The sequence below is a fragment of the Otolemur garnettii genome, unplaced genomic scaffold (genome assembly GCF_000181295.1).
Source record: "Otolemur garnettii isolate 467f Iridium unplaced genomic scaffold, OtoGar3 scaffold00124, whole genome shotgun sequence".
Taxonomy (NCBI): Eukaryota; Metazoa; Chordata; class Mammalia; order Primates; family Galagidae; genus Otolemur; species Otolemur garnettii.
The window spans coordinates 576,481-596,981 of NW_003852519.1; the positions used below are offsets into that span (position 1 = coordinate 576,481).

The 20,501-nt window shown below is 44.2% G+C and overlaps 1 protein-coding gene across 2 annotated transcripts in view; it reads left to right on the forward strand.

Annotated features, from left to right (window-relative positions):
• The window catches only part of ETV6 (ETS variant 6), a 230,623-nt gene that overhangs the window by 170,099 nt on the left and 40,023 nt on the right, over positions 1–20,501 (forward strand). For both annotated transcript variants that reach the window (XM_003797768.3, XM_023517915.1), the window contains exon 3: positions 9,544–9,708. In XM_003797768.3, the coding sequence (XP_003797816.1) occupies positions 9,544–9,708 (165 nt within the window). The remainder of the gene's footprint in view (positions 1–9,543; positions 9,709–20,501) is intronic.

Sequence of the window (20,501 nt, forward strand, 5' to 3'; positions counted from 1 at the left end):
TGAGATGCTGAGCTGGTGGGAATGCATCCAAGGCTGTCTGGGAGCCCTAAGCATGTCATGCCATGCTGTGGAGTGGAAAGCAGGCCAGTGGGGGACAGGAAAGTGCTGGAAAAGGCCCCTGGGGAGGGAGCATGAAGAGCTCTAAGGATCCTTAGTTTTCTTTTGCTGGGCAAAGTGCATAAGGAAGAATTTCAAGGTGAACCCTGCCCACGGCAACCCCTCTGTAGAGGTCAGTGGGTGCTCTCTGAGCACTGCACAGAATTCTGGACCTACAGCTAAGCCAGGCCTGCTTGAGAAGTTGAGTTTATAGTTTGTTATTCCTAATTCCCTTGCATTTTTATGGTGCATTGTAAACTGTAAGGGGTGAGACTTTTACATCCATCATTTCCTTTAACCCAAAGGAAGTTCACTGGACTAATACAAAAAACCTGGAGCTGGAGTCTTGGTCCTACATTCATTGTGACCTTGAGAAAGTCCCTCTACTCCTCTGAGTTTCAGTTTCTTCTGCAAATACGGCTGTGCCAGCTTCAGCTTCCTGCAGGAATAGTTGCTGGGATGATACGGACGGGAAGCATGTGGTAATGTTTTAAACTACACAGATCTGAAATGTCTTGACTAGCAAAGACAGAGCTTTGGTGTCCAGGAGCACAGGAATGTGTGCTGGTCACACGCAGGATGGGTGGCCCAGAAGTGGAGCATGGTGTATTAGGGATCTTTAGCTGTGCGGTCTGGTATTACTTGAAGGACCGTTGTGGGCCAGGCACCATGTGCAGATCACTGAGAAATTCCCTTTCACCACATTTTAATGTACACATTTTAGCATGCACATTTTAACCCTTAACACGCGTTCCTAACAAGTAGCAATTTTAGCTTCTAGAAGGTAAAAGAAGCAAGGAGGGGCACTGCTAATTTGGACTCAAATCTGACAAAAAAGGAGGAATTGGTTGGCGAAGTAGAAATGATGGGAACTTTGTGAAAGCCTCATCTTAGTAATTAAGGGAGGGTAATGTCTTTGACCTATCAAATGTGTTTTCTTGACTTAAAGAAGGAAAATTTTTTAAATTTAGTGAAAAAGTCCCTATGATCCCATGATCTCAAATGCTAAGACACAATCCAGGAGAGTCAGGGCACTCTTGAAAATGGAATCCTGACTTAGCAAATGCACGTGACTCTTACTGGAACGAGAAAGAAGGCAGGCAAGTAAAGAAGCCGATGAGGCTGCACTGGGGATAGTCCCTGAGAAGTCCAATCTTTAAATAGATCTATTTAAAATACAAAAGTAACATACGCTTCCTATAAAGAAGTGGAACACGAAAAAGAGGCCATAAACATCACCTGTAATTCTATTGAATGACAGTTGCTGTTAATATCTTTGTTTTACTACAGTATGTTTCCATGCATTGAGATTATTATACACACATATATATACATTTATATATGCTGTTTTATTTTCAATAAATACATATCCTTTGTGAGTATTATGTTACTGACTGCATCATTTTTTATCATCGATGTTAATGATAACAATTAACTATTCACTTATTGATGGTAATAGTTTTTCACTATTAAAAATAACATGCAAGCTAGGCACAGTGACTCACGACTATCATCTCAGTGGTTTAGGAGGCCAAGGGGGGAGGTTCACTTGAGGCCAAGATTTTGAGACCAGCCTGAACAAAAGCAAGACTCCGTCTCGTAAACAAACAAACAAAAATTAGCCAGGCTTGGTGGCAGGTACCTGTCATCCCAGCTACTTTGGAGGCTGAGATAGGAGGATCCCTTGAACCCAGGAGTGTGAGGTTGCTGTGAACTATGATAATCCCTCTGTAGTCCAACTTGGGTAACAAAACAAGACCCTCTCTCAAAGGTAAACAAAAACAGACAAAACCTACTGCAATGAGCATCTTTTTTTCATGAAAATTTTTTCTAGATACTGAGTTATTTCTTTAAGGTAGAGTCTCAGAAGTTAACATTTACAGGGCTCTTAAAATACCACCAAGTCGTTTGCCAGAAAGAGGATGCCAGTTTATCTTCCCGCTGTTTTGTGAGGACTAGTCTAATGAGCTCAAATTTTTGAAAAGATGTAGAGGATGGATGAAAGAACAATTTACTGAAAAGACAAATACAAAAGAGAGCTTCTTGAAGGTGAAAAGTAAGGGAGCTGAAAACTCTGAGAGGTGCTTAAAAAAACAGTAAGTGGGGGCAGGATGGCATAAGAATAAGTGAGATGTCGGCTTGCTGATTGGGTGAGATGAGGTAACAAAAATCAACAAAGAGCAAAGAGAAAACAAAACTTCTCTCTTCCCTTTCTCTCAGAAAGGAGAATGATTGTCAGACTGAGAGGGTAGTGCAAACATTGGCATGCGGGAAAGAATCGAAGCCCAAGACGGCCCAATTGATTGTAAAAGTGCATCTGAGTTGTTCTAAATAAACTCAAGGCTCTTGGCCCAGACAAAGGACCCCTAGAGTGAAGAACGCACAGGGATGAAAGATGAACCCAGGACAGTGACCCTTCAGGGTTGTGGGAAATGGAAGTGGTACTAAAAGAAAGAACATGAGCTATTGTTTACCTGATATTAGGAATAGAAAGAGGGGGGAGGTCCATTTAGAGACTAAAACAACTAACCTGATAGAACTTCCAGATGAAATTCAGGACATCTTCTCAAATACAGAAGTTAGGAGAACATAGGAATACATTATCACTTCCGAGCCAGCCACCCTGTCCTCATCCTCTTCAATAAGGTCACTGTCCATTTTGTAGTTACTGTGTTTCGGGACATCAGCAAGGCATTTCAGTGAATTTCTCACGTTGCTTTTATGGATGAGCTCAGAAAATGTAGTCCAAAAGCCGGAGTATTTAGACGGATTGATAATTGAACAACTCTTCCCCAAAAGAGCCAGTAACTTGATCAGTAACCATCTGAAAGGAGGTAGCTGGTATGTCACCAGGGCTCCCATTTCGTCCTACCTGATTAGCACTTTGTCAGGAGCCTGTCGATTTGTGACAGAGCTTATCAAAGCTGCAGATGATGTGAAACCACAGAGTACAGATGATACTCGCAATAGACGTAAATCTGGAGAGGCTGCAAGGGGTCTGGAATGATAGTTTAAAATTGCAAATGAAATTTAATATCGATTCACATACATTCTCACCAACTGGACCAACTAAGGATGTTTCATCTGAGGCATCCTCAGCTCTCTTGGAGTTTGGCTCCAAGTACTAGCAATATATGTGGTGGGTAGGGCAAGATGGTAAAAATGATTATGGTAATAACAATAGTAAAAATATAATAGCTAATTATCTATTAAATGATTGCTCCATGCCAGATACTGGTCTTTGTGTTTTATCTCATCGTTTGTATAATCTTAGAATATTATTCTGTACTAGCTTTATGCCATCTGAAAGTTTAAAAAGCACAATCATCTTTGATTCAGTGGCACTTAATTTATAAGTCTAAAGTTGTCCCCATTTTTCAGTTGAGGCGAGACAGAGAGAGGTTAAGTAACCTTACAAAATCACACAGCTGGGAAATAGAGATTCCGTGCTAGTGCTCAGGGCCTGCGTGCTTAACCACTGTGAAACATTTTTCTTTTTTTAATTAAATTGTGGATTTAATTTGATGCTGTGCCAAAACATTCTATAAGTTTAGAGAGGCAGATGGTTAATAATGTGAACTTTACACCAGACCACCCAGGTTCAAATGTCAGCTCTCCTAAATGTCAACTGTGTGTCTTTGGCCAAGTCACTTGACTTCCCTGTGCTCTGGTTTTGTCCCCTGTAAATGAGGATGGTGATCATTCCTACCTTCCAGAATTGTTGTGGGGATAAATGAGTTAGATGTGCAAGCATTTAGAAGGTTCCCAGAGCCTGGCAAGCACTTGCTTGCTCACAAGGAGGTGCTTACTATTTGTAGGCAACATGAGAAGCGGTGTGGTGAGGTGTTCGGAATTGAGACTACAGAGCCACACCGTTGAGATCCTAGTCCTAGCACCACCACTTCTGCTTATGTGTGCTGCAGTTTACATACCTGTCAAAAGAAAATAGCAATCAGTGCAGGCATTCAGTGTAAGCACTCCATGTGGACAGCTATTGTTATCAGAAGTGCTGGTCCTGTTCTTGGTGCTGTTTAGTGGGTGCCTGGTCTGCTCTGCGGAGGAGGCAGGCAGGTTGGTGGGGGTCTGCAGGCTGCAGTGGAGGAGTTACAGCTGGGCCAACTGAGGACGTTTAATCTGAAGGCAAAATGACTAAGCTGGGAAGTGATAACTGTCCTCACTGTGTCAAGGGTTACAGAATTATTGTGTGTCATTGAATCAAGTTATGAGACAACTGGGGATGTTGGAAAGAAGGGATTTGATACTGATTCAGAAGGTTGATACTGATTCAATTTCCTAACTTTTCCAGAGTTCATTTTCCTAATTGGTAAAAATGGGGTGTGGATTGGACCAGATCATCTCTGAGGTGTTTTCCATCTTTCACACTCTGTTTCTGTCCTCCACCCTGTAGAATCTAGAGCAGGGTCCTGTTTATACAGGAAGTTTGGGATAACAGGGGTTTCTGGTGAATGACTGCCGCAGGGGAAGAGCTTGAACAGAGCATTGCTCAGACCAGAAAAGTCACCTGATGGCTCGGAGCTATGTGTCATCGTCATGACATCTATTAAACTGAAATGAGAGCACAACCACCTATTAAACTGAAATGAAAATACCACGGACATCGTGGGGCTTTTATGAGAATTAAATGAAAACACGTGAAAACATCTAACCCACTCCAAAGCACCATACAGCTGCAAGAGGATATGTTTATTATTGCCATGGCTGGGTTACAGCTTTCCTGAGAATTCAAATAATACACTCATAAGTACTCACTCATCTTCTATGATGCTGAAAATCCTTCAGGAAGTAACAAAATCACAGGGCCATGGTCATGAGCATGGAGTCACTCTGTCAAAAAAGGTCCCAGCTGTTTCTATTCTTTGGTTTTTAAAATTCAAATTAAATAGGATTATATGGACTGTGTCAAATCCTGCAGGGAATAGAGATCACATACTCTAACGCCCTCATTTTGCAGATGAAGTTACTGAGGCAAAGAGAAACTGACCAGCCTGCCCAGATTCGAATGTTAATTTATGGCAGATCTGGGAATAAAATCCAGGCTCCTGACTCCCAACATGTTTTTCATCATTAGTTTAAACATAACTCCAAACGTCTGAAATGAAGGTATGAAAGTACTGATAAATGCGGCTGCCCCCTTGAACATGGAATTGAAGAAATATTATTAACAGCAGAAAGTTTAAGGCTCTCGGTGTGTCATTGAGGGGTACGACACCACAAACTTGACCCACTTGGGGGAAAAAACTGCAGTGGAATTCTTAGTAATTTTCTTAATTATAATAGTTCATTTCCTCTGTACAAAATTCTTCTCAAATATTCTCTGAAATTAATTGGCATTTAAAATGCCCATCTTAGTAAAAGGCTCTCAACGGGCTTGTTAAATGCACAGGGAGCAGTATAATATACGTATAGACTAATGGTCTCTCCTTTTTTTTTTTTCCTAGTAGTCATTAACATCTATATTCTTTGACTTTGAGTTAAAGTTGAAAGAGACAGTATAAAACAGTTATATGCTATCCTCCCTCATCCTGCCCGTGTATCTCTGTCCCATTCATAGCTGTGAGCCGGATAAGGACTCCGAAGACCAAACATCAGTGAAGAGAGCGCTTTATTCCTGAATGCATTAAAAGCAGCGTCCCACCCACACCTTCCTCCTCCCATTTATAAATCTATTTCTCTGGGAATCTACAGATTTTTTTTTTCTTTTGCATATTTTTAGTATGTTGGTAACTTTAGAAATCCTCCCAGATCTAAGTCTTAGATGGGTAGGAGTCAATCTACTCAGTCTTTTTTGAACCCCTGCTAGATGGTGAAAGCCAATCTCAAATGTGGATGTGGATGGGAAATGCATGGGTGAGCACAGTGCGCTAGACAAGAGCACGGACTCGCGAACCACACCGCCCGTGCTCCAGGCTCACCTCTTCTTGTCACTAGAGCCATGCCATCTCGGGCAAGTCCTGTACAAGCACTGGGCCTCAGTCTCCTCCTGTGAACTCCTATCTCATAAAGTTGTGTGAGCATGCAGTTAAATGAACTAATATTTATCAAGTGCTTAAAACAGTGTAGGTGCATAGAAGTGCTTAATGAATGGCTATCAAGTGAATCAAAATTGTCCTGATTAGAACTGAGTTGCCTCTAGGTACGAGGCTGTATTCCACTCAGTTGCAGTATCACAGTAGGTCTGAGAGCCCTGAGGTTTGAGGGAAAGGAGTTTTTTTTTTTTTCCTCCTCAATTAGAATTGCAAAGCACATCCTCCACCACAACCTTTTTATTCTATTGAATTAAAAAGGAAATAGCAGCGGGACTTGACTTTGAACAGGGAAGTTGAGCAAGCCTCTTCCCAGCTCCGTCCACCTCTCTCTTTATGCTAACAGGAGAGCAGTGATTCTGATGAATTTGTTGAGTGGCCTGCAGAGGAAGCTTGCTCGGTCAGGGTCGCTTTTGTATAACTGCTAGGATTGCTGCAGCCTTCCCGGTAACTCACTGGGTCCCTTTTGTACACAAGCCCAGAGCGTTCACCGGTTCCTCGTGAGGGGGTTTCCATGGGTGGCCCTGGCTGCTTCAGGGGCTGGGCTGTGGGCTGTGGGAGAGATTAATGGGAAGTGAAAAGAGAAACTGTCGTTCTGAACCGGCAGAGCTGTTAGGAGTGTGTGACTCTTCTTGTATTTAGGGAAAAGATTACTCATGAGTATTTTCTTCCATAGAATAGAAAGAACCTCAAATTACAACTTGCGTCCCCCACCCCCTTCTCGCCCGCCTCCTTCCGCGTCAGTGTATCCTCTGCAGAAACTTCAGCATTTTACTCTCATTTCCCCTCCCAAGCGGGATTCAGTTCTGTATTTGCCTTGGCACCCGCATTTCCAATAAGCCACCCCATACTTTTTCCTGTTTCTCACTGGACCTCTTCTGTGCTCTGGGCACCCTCAGAGGCACCCTCAGTGCCTGGACCCTCACGGGTGTCCCCTAACAGTTCACTGTTCTCATTCTTCTCCTGTGAAGGAAAGAGGTGACTGTGCTGCTTCTGGTCAAAGGTGACCCACCGGCAGGGAGAAAGAAGTAAGGTTGAAGGGGTTTGCCAGTTCAAAAATTGAGATTCTGATGAGCCAGCCATGCTGCCACTGCCACCTCAGTGTGACACCAGAGGTGCATTTTCAAGGTCATTGGAAAGGGTTGGGCACCTCCCACAGCCATGGACCATTTTAAATAGGTAGCGCTATCTGGCCCAGTCAAGAGTCAAAAACAAAACCGTTAGTGGCCGCATTTCATTCTACAGATCGTAGAGCAGTAATAGCATCCTACAAATTCTTTTTCTGTAACGCTGCTGTTTTTCTATGTGAAAAAAATTATCATAAAACTGAAAAACCAAGGAAAACCTTTAAATGACTATCTCTAATTATTCCAGTGCCCTCTAGTTCGTCTGTAGTGCCCTACAAGATGGACTGGTTTTGAGGGGACTTCCACCAGGGTAGAGGAAGGAGCTACCACTCTTCAAAACTTTGCAAAGGAGCCACTTGGAAGACAGAGCTGACAGTCATGCCCAGAGGCCATGTACATTCTCCAGGATGTCTGAGCCATTTTTTCCCCATTCCAGTAAAGAGGAAGAGCAACCCATCCAAGAGACCAGACTGTCCTTTATCATTGCATGCCTGATTTAGGATGAAAGGTGATTCTCTCCAGGACTTCATAAAGTGCTGATGGAGCTCATGACTGTGCCTCAACCCCTGTAATCCTAGCATTCTGGGAGGCTGAGGCAGGAGGATCATTGAGCTTAGGAGGTTGAAACCAGTCTGAGTATGAGCAAGACCCTGTCTCTACTAAAAATAGAAAAAATTAGCTGGGTGTTAGGGTGAATGCCTGGAGTCTCAACTACTCAGGGAACAGAGGCAGGAGGATTGCTTGAACCCAGGAGTTTGAGGTTGCTGTGAGCTAGGCTGATGCTTTGGCATTCTAACCTGGGCAACAGAGCAAGACCCTGTCTCTTGAAAGAAAAAAATAAAAGGTGATGGAGTCTCCTTAGCATGTTTAAGTAACTTATATTGAGAGAAGACTAAAGCTCCCCTTAGCAAACACTGATTCCATTGTAGTGTTTGAACTATTGATCCACATCATGTCATGTGACTTTAGAGAATGATGCTCTGTTGAGCATCCAGCTTCTTCTAATGCAGCAGTTCTTACATTTTGGGTCTCAGGATCCCTTTTGATTTTTAAAAGTCCTCGAAGATCCCCCAAGAGCTTTAGTTTATGTGAATTCTATCTACCTATATTTACCATTTATGAATCAAAGCTGAGAATTTTTAAAAAATTCATTAAAACATAATAATCCATATATGTAGTAATGCCAATATGTATTCAAAAACATACTTTCTAAAACAAAAAATTAGTGAGAAAAGTAACATTGTTATGTATTTTTGCAAGTCTCATTAATGTTTCATTGGCTGGATTCGCATATCTGTTTCTTCATTCAGTCTGTTATGTCACATGTCATGTAGCCTCTAGAAAATTCTACTGTATACTCATGAAAGAATGAGAGTGTGAAAGGAAAAAAAAATCTCTTAATATTGTTATGAAAAGTGTTTCTACTTTATAGATGCCCTGCAAAGGTCTTGGCAAGCCTGAGGGGCTTCCAGATTACACTTGGAGAACCACTATTCTAACCACTTGAATGATATATCAAAGATTTCCTACAGTAGCTCAATAAAGTAAAAATATAGCCTCACCATTAGGCTCCCGGAAATGCAACCTGAACCACCCTCTCAGCCTCACCCCAGGCCTCCCTCCAGTCCACTTTGAGTCTAACTCAGACTCCAAGTCCCACTCCAACCAGGAAGTTGTAACATGGGCAAGTAGAAGAAAAAGGCAAAAGACCTTTTATCCTTACCTTGCCCTTTGATTCCCAGAGGCTGAGCGAATTGCTCTTCCTGGAAGAAGTTTCAGGGAACATTTCATTATTTGGCAGCTCCAGAAGGTCAGGCCCAACGCTGGAACACTGTGACTTCACAAGGCCACTGGGCTGCCCTCAGATCAGCTCTGATTCTGAGAGCACCCCCCCCCCCGCCCCAAGCACATCGAAGTGTGTCCTGGTCCCGAGCCCCCTCGGGTGCCTAGGGCCACAGACAGCAAACCTAGGACCAAGACAGTTTCTGGGCCTGGGCAACAAAGGGCAGGGCCCTGAGACCTATCATCCTTTCAAAAAGATCCTAAAAAGGATCTTTTTCTGATTTTGCCTCTAAATAAAAAATTAATCTGGCAGCACCCTTGAGTACTTACAAAGCTGGAGTTTTAACCTGGGGCTTAGAGTTGAGAATAAAGGCTCTTGAGACATGGAAACTCAATTTCGTTAACTATTCAGAGCTCTTTTCTCTTTATTCCAACTGTCCAACTGACAAGACCTTTTTTCTTTCTTTCTTTCTGTCTTGCTCTCTTTCCAACAGGCTTGCAGCCAATTTACTGGAGCAGGGATGACGTAGCCCAGTGGCTCAAGTGGGCTGAAAATGAGTTTTCTTTAAGGCCAATTGACAGCAACACGTTTGAAATGAATGGCAAAGCTCTCCTGCTGCTGACCAAAGAGGACTTTCGCTATCGATCTCCTCATTCAGGTGAGAGTCTGGACTCCTGACGCATGCTCAGCTTGGAAAATCTGTTAGTCTGTGGTTGCTCTTTGTCCCCCCTCACCCTGCCTCTCCCCAAAAAACATCTCCACAGGAGGTCAGCATGAGCAAGGAAGATGACAGCTTAGTAGAAAGAAGATTCCACTGACAGGAGCCAGTGTGAGGAGAGAAGAGGAAGGATTTCCAGATCAAGGGGAGACTTTTTTAAGGTTAAGAGAGGTAATCCACTTAGGATCTACGCATATTGGGACTTAAGGAATCTAGTTAGAACAGCAAAAAATGCCACTCCAGGCCTTTCTCTCTCCCTTGCCCCTGATTCTGAAGACCTAGGCTAAAAGAGAAACCTGAGAGGGAGTATAGCTTGTGAACTGCTCTGTGAAAAACAGAGACAGGAGAGGAAGGGGAATGGGCATTGCTGAGGTGGAGGGGGCAGAAAGGAACGTGGAACTGGAGATCGAGGCTGAAAAATAGGAGGACCCTGGTGCCAAGGCAAGGTTAGAAGTAACTCCAAGGGCTTTAAGATTTCCTTTGCAGGTACTGACTTATTTTCTCAGGTTGCAGAGGAAGACTTTTTTTGTTTTTTTACTGACTTTTTAAAAATAATGCACCTCGTAGCTTGTAGAAATCCTTAACAAAAAAAAAAACAAAACAATACCTGTGGAGGTTTCCTCAGGCTTACCTAAGTAGGAAGACTTGGCAAATTAAGACCTAGTGGGAAGGTCTAATTCAGTAACAAGCATTTGTTCCTGTAGAGTGTGTTACCCACCATGGAAAAAACTTCCCATGTGCTTCTGAATTTCATTTGTTAAAGCCTATGGCTGTTTGGAAGACAGCTATCTGGGAACAGCATATGCCAACTTTGGTCTCAAGTGTAGGCCTCTGGGGGCGGGGGGTGGTTATTGGAGTACCGAGAGGCCCTTGACTTTGCAGTCCCTTGTCTGGCTGAGCACCTTTTCTCTTGACAAAGGGCAAGGAGCCTGCGTAAGGTCCTGGCACAGTCCCTAAGTATGTTCAACCCTTACTTGCCGCTGGAGGCCTGCCAGAAGTTAATAAACCGACCGTCATGAGGAAACGTCCCTCATTACAGGAGCGGAGATAAAGCCATAGCCCAGCACCTCCCCCTGCTTTTCCCAATTGCCACAGACCGTTTCTATGAAGAAATATTCAAGGGGAAGTTTCCCCCAAAGTAGAGCTGTTACTGCAACTTGAAACAAACTCCGAAGACAGGTAATTTTTTAGTTTTTACGTGGGGCACAAACATACCCAAAACATTATGTCTCAAATCATCAATTCTTTCTGTAATCTCACACAAAAAAGGATTGTACAACCCCCATAGAAATAAACTATCTGAAATAATTCCATTGAATTTATTGCAGACTACTTCCCTTTTGTGCTCCAGTGGAAACTCAGAGGTATTATACTCAAAGAGACCAAGTTATGTATGTGGAAGGAAAAAACCCGACTCCTTTGTGTTCCAGCGAAACCGCTCGTGAAAGGCAAACAGGGTCACGGGTTTTGACTTGATTTGCCTTAGACCTTGGGCAGCTTTTCTCCCACGTCTTTGTAAATTTCCCTTTCATCGTGTCTCAGGTGCTCCTTTTTGATCACCAGTTTATTTTTCTCCCCAATGACCTCTCAACTTGACTTATGAAACTAGGTTCCCTCCGCTCAAAGCTCTAAACAGAGCTATGTGAAAGCCCATCAGTAGTTCTTTGCCACTTTGTCAGATCATCGCCAGGGCGGGCTCCGTGGAAGATGGTACCGTTCTCAAGGAGTGACTGTCCAGATAGATGGAGGCAGGTTTGCATGGATCCCTAAAGGCCAAAGAAGGCTGAAGAGTGGAGAGCGCCGAGTAGGGTGAGCCTCAGGAGAGAAGGAAGGGCAGGGCTGAGTAGGCAGAGGGCAACTGGAGCGGGGCCAGCCTGGTGTATCTGGGTGATGGTGAGAAAGCCTGCCTGAGGAGCGGCCAAGGCAGGAAAGCCAGCTGCCACTGTGGCACCGGAAAGTTTGCAGGGTGCTGTAGCCCCCATGAGGGGGTGATGGGAGATGTCATTCCCTGAGTATTTCCCAAGTAGCTCCGCACCAGAGCGGAGGTCGCAGGAAGGAGAGGACCTGAATTCAGTGGGATTGTCAAAGGAAACTCCAGGACGTGGTAATGGAGCCAGTCTTTGAAAACTTTGAAACAGGAGGGAGATAAGGAAGGGTATTAAGGAGGACGTGTAGGCTGGTGTGCATGAAAGAGGAGTTCCGCCATAAGGCACACGTGACAGCTCCTCTCTGAGACACCACTCCACCCCACTCGCCCGCCTCCCACACTCGTCTGACTGCCCCCTCACGTTTCAGGTCCTGCTGACTCTCTCTTGGAAGGCTTTGAGTGACCTCTGTCCTTGCGTCCCCAATTCCACCCCACCTGCCTGCCTTTCCCAACTTGTCCCCCCTCAGGCTGGGTTAGGTGCGGTTCCTCCTTTCTCCCCTTCCACACACACTGTGTAGTGTGTGACTGTTTGCTCCTCTGCCTCCTGCACCTAGAATAGAAAGTTCAGGAGGGGAAAGGAATGTGTCCTATTAAGCTGCCAAGTCCCCGGTGCCTAGCACAGGGCATGGCATCCAATTGGCACTCAATATATATTGCTTGAATTATGACCTAGTTTGAGAGTACTAAAGTTAAGAAACTTGGATTTTATTTTGCAGGTGAAGGGAAACAAGTGAAAAGTTAGGATCAGCAGAGTATGGTTGCAGCCCTTCCTTGGAACAGACATTTGCCATCAAATGCGTTTGGGTAGATGCGTTGGGTCACTTAAGGCAGGAAAGCTAGTTCGAACGCTGTTGCTACGATCCGACTGGGAGGCACTGAATCCAGAATTGGATCGGTGAGACCAGGGTAACAGTACTTCATGTACCAAGTGCTCCATAAGATGGGTTGCTGATGTGGAAACAGTGGTAAGAGTTCATTTGGGGGCAAGCAGTGCCAGGACCCACAAGAAGACGTGTCCTGTTCTGCAGCTGGAAATCTGAAACAAGAGCCAGGCCAGTGCTGGGAATCATGGGGATGAGCATCAACCCCGTGAAATAGGATATGCATGAGCTGGGCATACAGGTGAATTTATACTGTAAATAATTTAACAAAGGGATCAACCAGAAAGCTGTGAACAGAATTTCAAGGCGATACGTGCCAACAAGGACCCCAGGAAAACTCATCACAAAACAGAGGAGCACTGTCAGAGGGACTGGAAGACAGAACTAGGAAGGAGGTGCAAAGATCCGTCTCACAACGGGGCCACCAGGCAGGGTGAGGAAGGAAAAATGTGGCCATGGCCATTCTCCTTAGGCAGAGGCAAGGTCTAGGTTGAAAATCTTTTTCATTTCCGAGATGTAACATTTGCTGCTGTTTCCTCTGACATGGGCTTTCCGCTTTAGGAGTTTGGCATAGCAGATGTCCCAAGGCTTGGGTTCTACAGCTGTCTCTTCACAAATCACATCACTTCACCTACACATATTTGCCTTATCCATAAACTGGGGTTTTCACCATGTGGATCCTAAGCTCCCTTCAACTCTTAACAGTTTGGTTCAACTTCAACACTGAAACAGTGATAAGTTTCTAGTGACCATTATAACCCCCCACCCTACAGGCAGTGAATAAATACATGGGCCTCCTTCGAAACCTTGTGAAACTTACACTTCACCCAATTTTTTCTTATGGCTGTTCTTTGAATCTTTTTTGCTATCTAGAAAGAATCAATAGTAGCTTCTCACTAGTCACAGCACTGCTGAAATAAAACAAAAGTATCTGGATGCCCCGTCCTGTGAAGGGATGCTTGAATCTTCCACCCTGCCTTAGTTCCTATCTGGCATCACCCAAAACTGTGCTCTCTGTATGTGGAAATAACATTCCTTTAAAAAACTGATCTCCAGGGATGGCGCCTGTGGCTCAGTGAGTAGGGTGCCAGCCCCATATACCGAGGGTGGCCGGTTCAAACCCAGCCCCGTTCAAACTGCAAAAATTAAAAAAAAAAAAAAACTGTTCTCCAATGTGGAAAGGTGATAACTAGAATCAATGAGTTATAAGTAACTGAAATATTACTACAGTTTAAGTTCAAATGCTTAATGCCATATTCTTTGATCAACTTCATAAATTACACTCATTTTTTCCCATGTCCAGGATAAGAGTCCTCAATTTTCAACCATTAGAATAAGGCAAGGGACATTTATAATATTTATGAAGCAACTGTATGGTCTCTGTACGGCAATATTTCAAGTTTGAAGATAAAGGGGGTATTTTTTTAATAGTCTCCTAATCAGAGGATATAGGAAGATGACAAATTTATAACATTTGCAAAGCTAAAGACTAGATGTAAAGGGATCTGAATTTTATAAAACCTCACCTAGACAGAATTAATTTTACCTTGTCATTGGACTAACAGGCAGTTACCACATTAAATGGTTTTGAGGGATTTATATTCAGAGAGGTATTTGATCACTTGACTACTTTGAGTCTCTGAGAAAACATTGATAGGAAGGAACAGAGAAGTTGGCATTAACTCTTATGTAGGGTTATCTGTTCACATTCAGGTGGGATAGATTTCTGTACCCATTATTTTAGATGAACAAACAACCCACAAGTCATCATCCATTTAAACTCATGTTATACTCACTTTCTCCCAGTACCAAAAAAGGGTATGAAACCGATCTTCTAAGTACCTTCCATTCAATTCAGCAAAAATGCACTACGGATTTGCTAACTATTTGGGACGTTTTAGTATACTAAAATCTGAAGTCTCTTAGTAGACCTGAGTATGATTTTCCAAATTATGTCTTTCCTTTCTAGCCCACCAGCACCTTTGTCTCTGGATGCTTTGCCTATATTCTTCAAATACAGTAATAGCCCTTTCAAAGCTAAACTGAAAATACGAGTCTTTACTTACATATAGTTCCTTCACCCAGTTTGCCTATTGATTTCTATAAAACAATGGTAGGTGGTTAGCTAGATTGAATGTCAAGTGGCTGTTTGAGAATTAAGTCACAGAACTGAAGGATTTGGGTCCCAGAAGGGAAGTTGCAGCCCTGAAATGACCCGGGACTGAAGACACTCAGAGCTGGCTCTTCTCTTACTGAGTTTTTGACCAAGCCTAAAAAAAAAAACAATGGGTATCATCACATATCACAGAAAGACTTAGGTAAGTCCCTGATGGGAAAGTCGTGTAATTCCTTTTTTTTTTTTTTTCCTCTCTGCAGTTTTTGTGGCCAGGGCTGGGTTTGAACCTGCATACCCTCGGCATATGGGGCCGGCACCCTACTCCTTGAGCCACAGGTGCCGCCCAAGTCATGTAATTTTTTAGCACACTGCTCCCGCGTTTGTGAAATGGAGGTAGTCTCTCTGTCATACGGGGTGATGTTATGATAACATAGGTAAAACTATGCAGTGCTTTCTTTTATAAACCAAATCTTATTCCATAATATTTATCTTCTCTCAGAAGCTCATTATTTCATTTATTTTACTTTATCTTCTATGTTCAGCTACCCAATGGCCATTGTCCTACTACATCTATTTTCTAAACGATTTATTCTTGTTTTAAATATAATACTCAAATTTTCCTACAACCTGTCTATCCCCTTTTTCTCAGGGTCTCTGTGTCTAAGACATAAATCTTAAGCAGGCTTTCAAATATTTGTTCCTAAGTCAAAGGCTAGTTTTATTTTTATGGTTGCAGAAGGTACTTCCTAGTAAATTTTAAAAAGTGAATAATTCAATCCACCTACAAAAATGGGTTGATGATCCTTGGTAACTAGGGTCCAGCAGAGGCAGAAAACAAAGCAGGCCCATTCCAGGAACAGGCGTGTGGCCAGCACAAGGGGGATCCGCTAGGCTGTGACTGCCCTGGCGTTGTCACTGTTGAATTCATGATGAACCTTCCGGTAACTGAGGCCTTGGGCTTCATCCTAAACCCATCACCGAAGGAAACAACCCAGCAGAGAATCTCCATACAAATCTAAGAGTGCTCCTCCCATAGCAAGAACACTTTGATTCTCTTTTAAATCAGTCAAAAGGAAACTAAAATCTCTGAATAAAAATGAAAGAGTAGAGAGAACTGTTAGCAAATTCAATCTACATGTGAGGATATGGACATAGCAAATCATCACCTGAAAAATGCAAATGTGAGTGCTAGGGGGTCTTCAAACCCGCTGAACTAGAGAAGTTCAAAGCTGTGAAAGCCCTGGGAGAGGCTCTCGGTAGCCGTGGGGATGACACTAAGCGTCAGTCCCTGCCTTCTGACAACGAGGAAGGTATAATAAAAACCGTAAAACTAATCTACCCTTTCACAGATAATTCCGTTCCTAAGAAAATGTCCTCAGGAAATCATCCAATTGTGGGGAAAAAATTTAAAAGATGCCCTTAGCAATTGTAATAGTAAAAACGGGAAATTCCCCAGCCACCCCCAATGTGGGACGAGCTGAACAAACATGGGAAGGTAAAGATCGTGGATGACACTACAGCTTTCAGCCATTAGTTCACTCACTCATCCATTATTTCCTCAGCAAGTTTTGCAGGGCCTTGCAGGTCATGTTCAGGATTTTAGGTTCTTTTAAAGATGAATGGAAGCCATCCAGGGTGAGAGGTTTGGCATGACGAGGTACAGAGGTGGGACATCCATTTGGCTGGAGTCTAGAAGCAGTGGTGGTGACTTGAGCTCAAGTGAGGCCAACTGAGGGATGGGGCAACTCAGCATGGAGAAGGAAGAGTCCACAGGTCTCGGATGTGAGAGGAGAGAGGAGGAGGAGGAGCTAAGCGTCACTCCTGGGTTTCTGACCAGATCAGCTGAGCTTTCACTGAACTAGGGAACGCTGTCTGGTTTGGGAAGACTTTTGTCTTCGATGCATTACACATGTGGTGCCTGTAGGAGCTCCAGGAGGAAGGACCTAGGACCTGAGTGTGGTTCTGGAGTTCAGAGGAAATGCCCAGATGGAGTAGGTTTCGCATAGAAAAGCCCACTGAAGTCATGGGAGTCGATGAGATTGTCCCAGAAGCAAGGCTAGAGAGAGGCCTGGGGAACCTCAATATTGACAGAGTGAGAACAGAGGGAAGAAAATCTAGACAGGTGGGAGGAAAATCAGGACAGGTGGGAATCTCGGAAGCCAGAGCGTTCGAGGAGAGGAGAGGTCCTAATCACCTCGATGGATTTTGCCAAGAAGTCAGGCAGCTCCCCAAGTGTTTGACCGCAGGGAGGTGACCTTTGGATCTGACTGCAGGGAAGTGACCTTGGCAAGAGTGAGATGGAGAACGGTGGGAGTGGGAACCAAAAGGAAGGTGAGGGAGTAGGGACCACGGAGTTGAACAGCTCCCCGGGGAAGTTTGTCTGTGATGGGAGGAGAGAAACAGAAGCAGCACCTGGAGAGGAAAATGAGAACAAGGAGGAGCTGGGGGAGGGGGGGGGACAGGAAACTCTTGACCCTGGTTACCTGCTAAAGGGAAGAAACCCAAAGAAAGAGGTTGGAGATGCAACTGTGAGTGGAGGGTGTGGGACTGGGAGAGGGAGAACTGAGAACTGGAAATGTCTGTACAAAATGACGTCAGCTGGGGGAAAAAATATTCCATAGGCATCAACGCGACTGTAAAACGTAAGCATGTGCTTTAAATGCAAAGTCTTGAAACAGTTTTTACCAGATTTTTTTTTGAGACATGTCTGTTAATGATTACCATAATCATAAGAGATATTATCCGTCCACGGAGCTGGTGCTTGATGCACATAATCTCATTTCGTCCTTACAACTGTCCTGCCAAGTCTGTGGCCTTATTGTCATTTTCTACACAAGAATACTGAACTAAGCCTTGAACTAAAGCTCAGAGAGGAAAAATGGTTTGCTTCAGGGAGTGCAGCTGACAAGTAGAAGAACCAGGATTCAAATTTGGGACTGCTATGCTTCAGAGCCCAAGTTCTTTCCTCTAAATTTAAGTAACTTAAGTAAATTTAAAGCCTCTGGCCAAGCAACATCTGTATATTCTTGGTCTTCAGAGACCAGGTAAGATTAACAAGGCAACTTGCAACAGTATTGTCGTTCACTCTCCCAATTACTCATTTGAAACAAATTGCAATAAAATAATAGAAGTTAGGATTCTCAAAGTAGGTGCCTGGATTTTCGCATCAAGATCACCAATGCATAATTGTACGTGTGTTTGTTTCTGTGTATGTGTGAAAAGGATAGGTTTTATGGCCCTGAAGCTTGTAATCTGGGGAATACAAATATTTCTGGGATGTCTCCTAGGGATCTGTGCCCATCCAGGAGCCTGAACCTCGTTGGCTTCATGCCATATCCACCTTTGCACATAGATGTGCATGTATACGCGTGAACTGTGTGCCTATGTGAAGATACAAGGAGGAGCCAACAGAAGCCGTGGTCCCTTGACCAATAGGCCTTGGGTCCGTTGCTTAGTACAAAAGAAGCACTACTTAGTACTAGTCACTGTGTTTATTTTCTTGGATTAGAGATTTGCAAGAATCAAAGAGGCTAAGAATTATTTGAAAAGTGCCCTTCCAAATTAAGCCAGTGGTCATCAGCCGAGTTAGATACGCAATGCTATGACTCGCGCTTTTTATATTTGGCAGGTAAATACAACTTATTTGCAAATACCTTCTTTATTCTAGAGATCCTTTTGCTAATATTACTTTTTACACATGACCCCCTGCATATATGAAGATGGGAGGAGAACCAATGGACAGCAGATGGGGCGGATGGGAGGGCATCTCCATTTATTTAGAAACCTGTTGTAGACATTCATGGTATGTGTTGCTCCAGAAGGCAGGACTAAGAACCAAGGTATAGGGATTACAGGGGAAGCCAGATTGCAGCTCAACAGAGGAGTTAAGAGCTGTCCAAAAATGGTTTGTGCTGTGGCCAGCTGCCCATCACTGGAAGTGCTCAGCCAAAGCCACTTCTTGGCATGGAAGGGGAGGCAGGGGACTCTATCTAAGAAACCTCTAGAATCCGCTCTAGGTCTGAGATTCTGTTGGACACGTGCTATTACTGCCAGTCACTCACATCACATGCGCAGGAAGCTGGGTCTCTGCTCCCCCACTCCCACCCAGGGATGTGTGCGTGCAGAACCAGCCCCGTTCCCCAATCCTGGTTGCTGAGGAAACAAAAAGCCTTGAATGGGCTGGTTCAGCTAGGGCCACATCAGGGGCTTAGAATTAAGTTGTTTCTTGGCCTAAGACCTCAGGTCTGTGTTCCCATCTGTTAGCCATCCCTTGTGGGTGGCACTCAACTTCCACTGTTGTACTGAATCTCCTAACAGGCTCAGGTAGGAAACTGGCAGCATCCATGGGACTAACCCTTCCCAGCTTTCTCCTACACACTTGAAAAGAAATCTCTGCCTGTTCCCTAGGCCAACTCTAGGATGAGAGGCTGAGAAGGCCTGGAAACATGTGGAGTAGGGCACACATCGGCCCCACTGTAGGTTTAGGCCTCAAAGAGGGACAAGGTGTCCAGAGAGCCTAAGAATGGGTGAGTGGCCTCAGCCTTCTGTACCCGTTCTGACAGGGCAGTATCAAATGACCGTGACTGACACACTCCTGCCCCACTCTCCACGTGACACCTCCTTACAGGTCTGCACAACTGTCTGTCCTAAACCATTTTAATAATGTCAGCAGTAACAATGACACTCGTGTCACTGGCAGTGGTGGTGTTGGTAAAAGCAGCCACTAGTGTTTATTGAGCTTTTACTGTTTGCCTGACACTGTGATGACCTTATCACATGGACCACCTCACTGAAGTGTCACAATGATCCTACAAGGTAGACACCATCAACACTGCCATTTTAAAGATGAGGAAACTGTGGCCTAGACGAGGTAAGGGATGTGGCTGAGGTGGTGCCAGGCTGATTCCGCAGCACAGACTCTCACCCAGTCTGCCATCTTGCCTCACTTTCTCTGAGTACGTGGAGGAATGAAAACACAGAAAGGAAGCACCCTGCCCACTGTCTGGCCTTTGTTGTTGCTGACCCCCCAGGGAGCCTCTCCAGGCAGGGGACAGGGAGCAGCAGGTGCACCCACCCTGCTCTAGTGTCCTTTAACACTCCATGCTGTTGTTTGCATTTTGCAGAGAAGTTCGGGGACTCGCTCAAGGTCACCCAGTGCAGAGGAGCTGGGACTCCGACCCAGGCAGCGTCTGCACTCCCCAGTGCCACATCAGCCTGCCCACCCCTCACCCCACCCCCAGACACTAAATTTGTATTTCCTGGCCTTCCTTCCAAGATGGATGCGCTAATTACTGATCATTTTTTTAGTAATAGTAATCATCAGGAACACATTTTTTTAATGTTTTCATTTTCTGTTCTGCAAACTACCGAAATAAAGCATTGATCAAACCCACAGGATAAAACCCAGTGAGCATGAGGCCGGGCAAATCAGGAAAAGTTCAGGAAGACATTACACTAAAGCAAAAGAAACAAAGTGTTGATTAGGGACTTATTTTTGTATGAGATTAAAATATGAATCATTAAAATAGGACTGTATTTCAGGCTCCGTATCCCGCCTCATCAGAGGCATCACCATGACTACTAGGTTTGGATTCAGTGAATTCCAAAGCCGTTCCCAGCTCGCAAATGCAATCACATGGGCCACGGCTCTACCTTAAATATAACGTTTTGAAAAGTCTGGTTCGGGACACCTCTGCATCTTCCCACCCATCTCCTTTTCATAAAATACCCAACTGACATGATGTCTACAGCTCTTTGAAGTCTTTGGCTTCATTTAGTTATATTAGTAAGTAGCGGCAGAAAGGTGTAC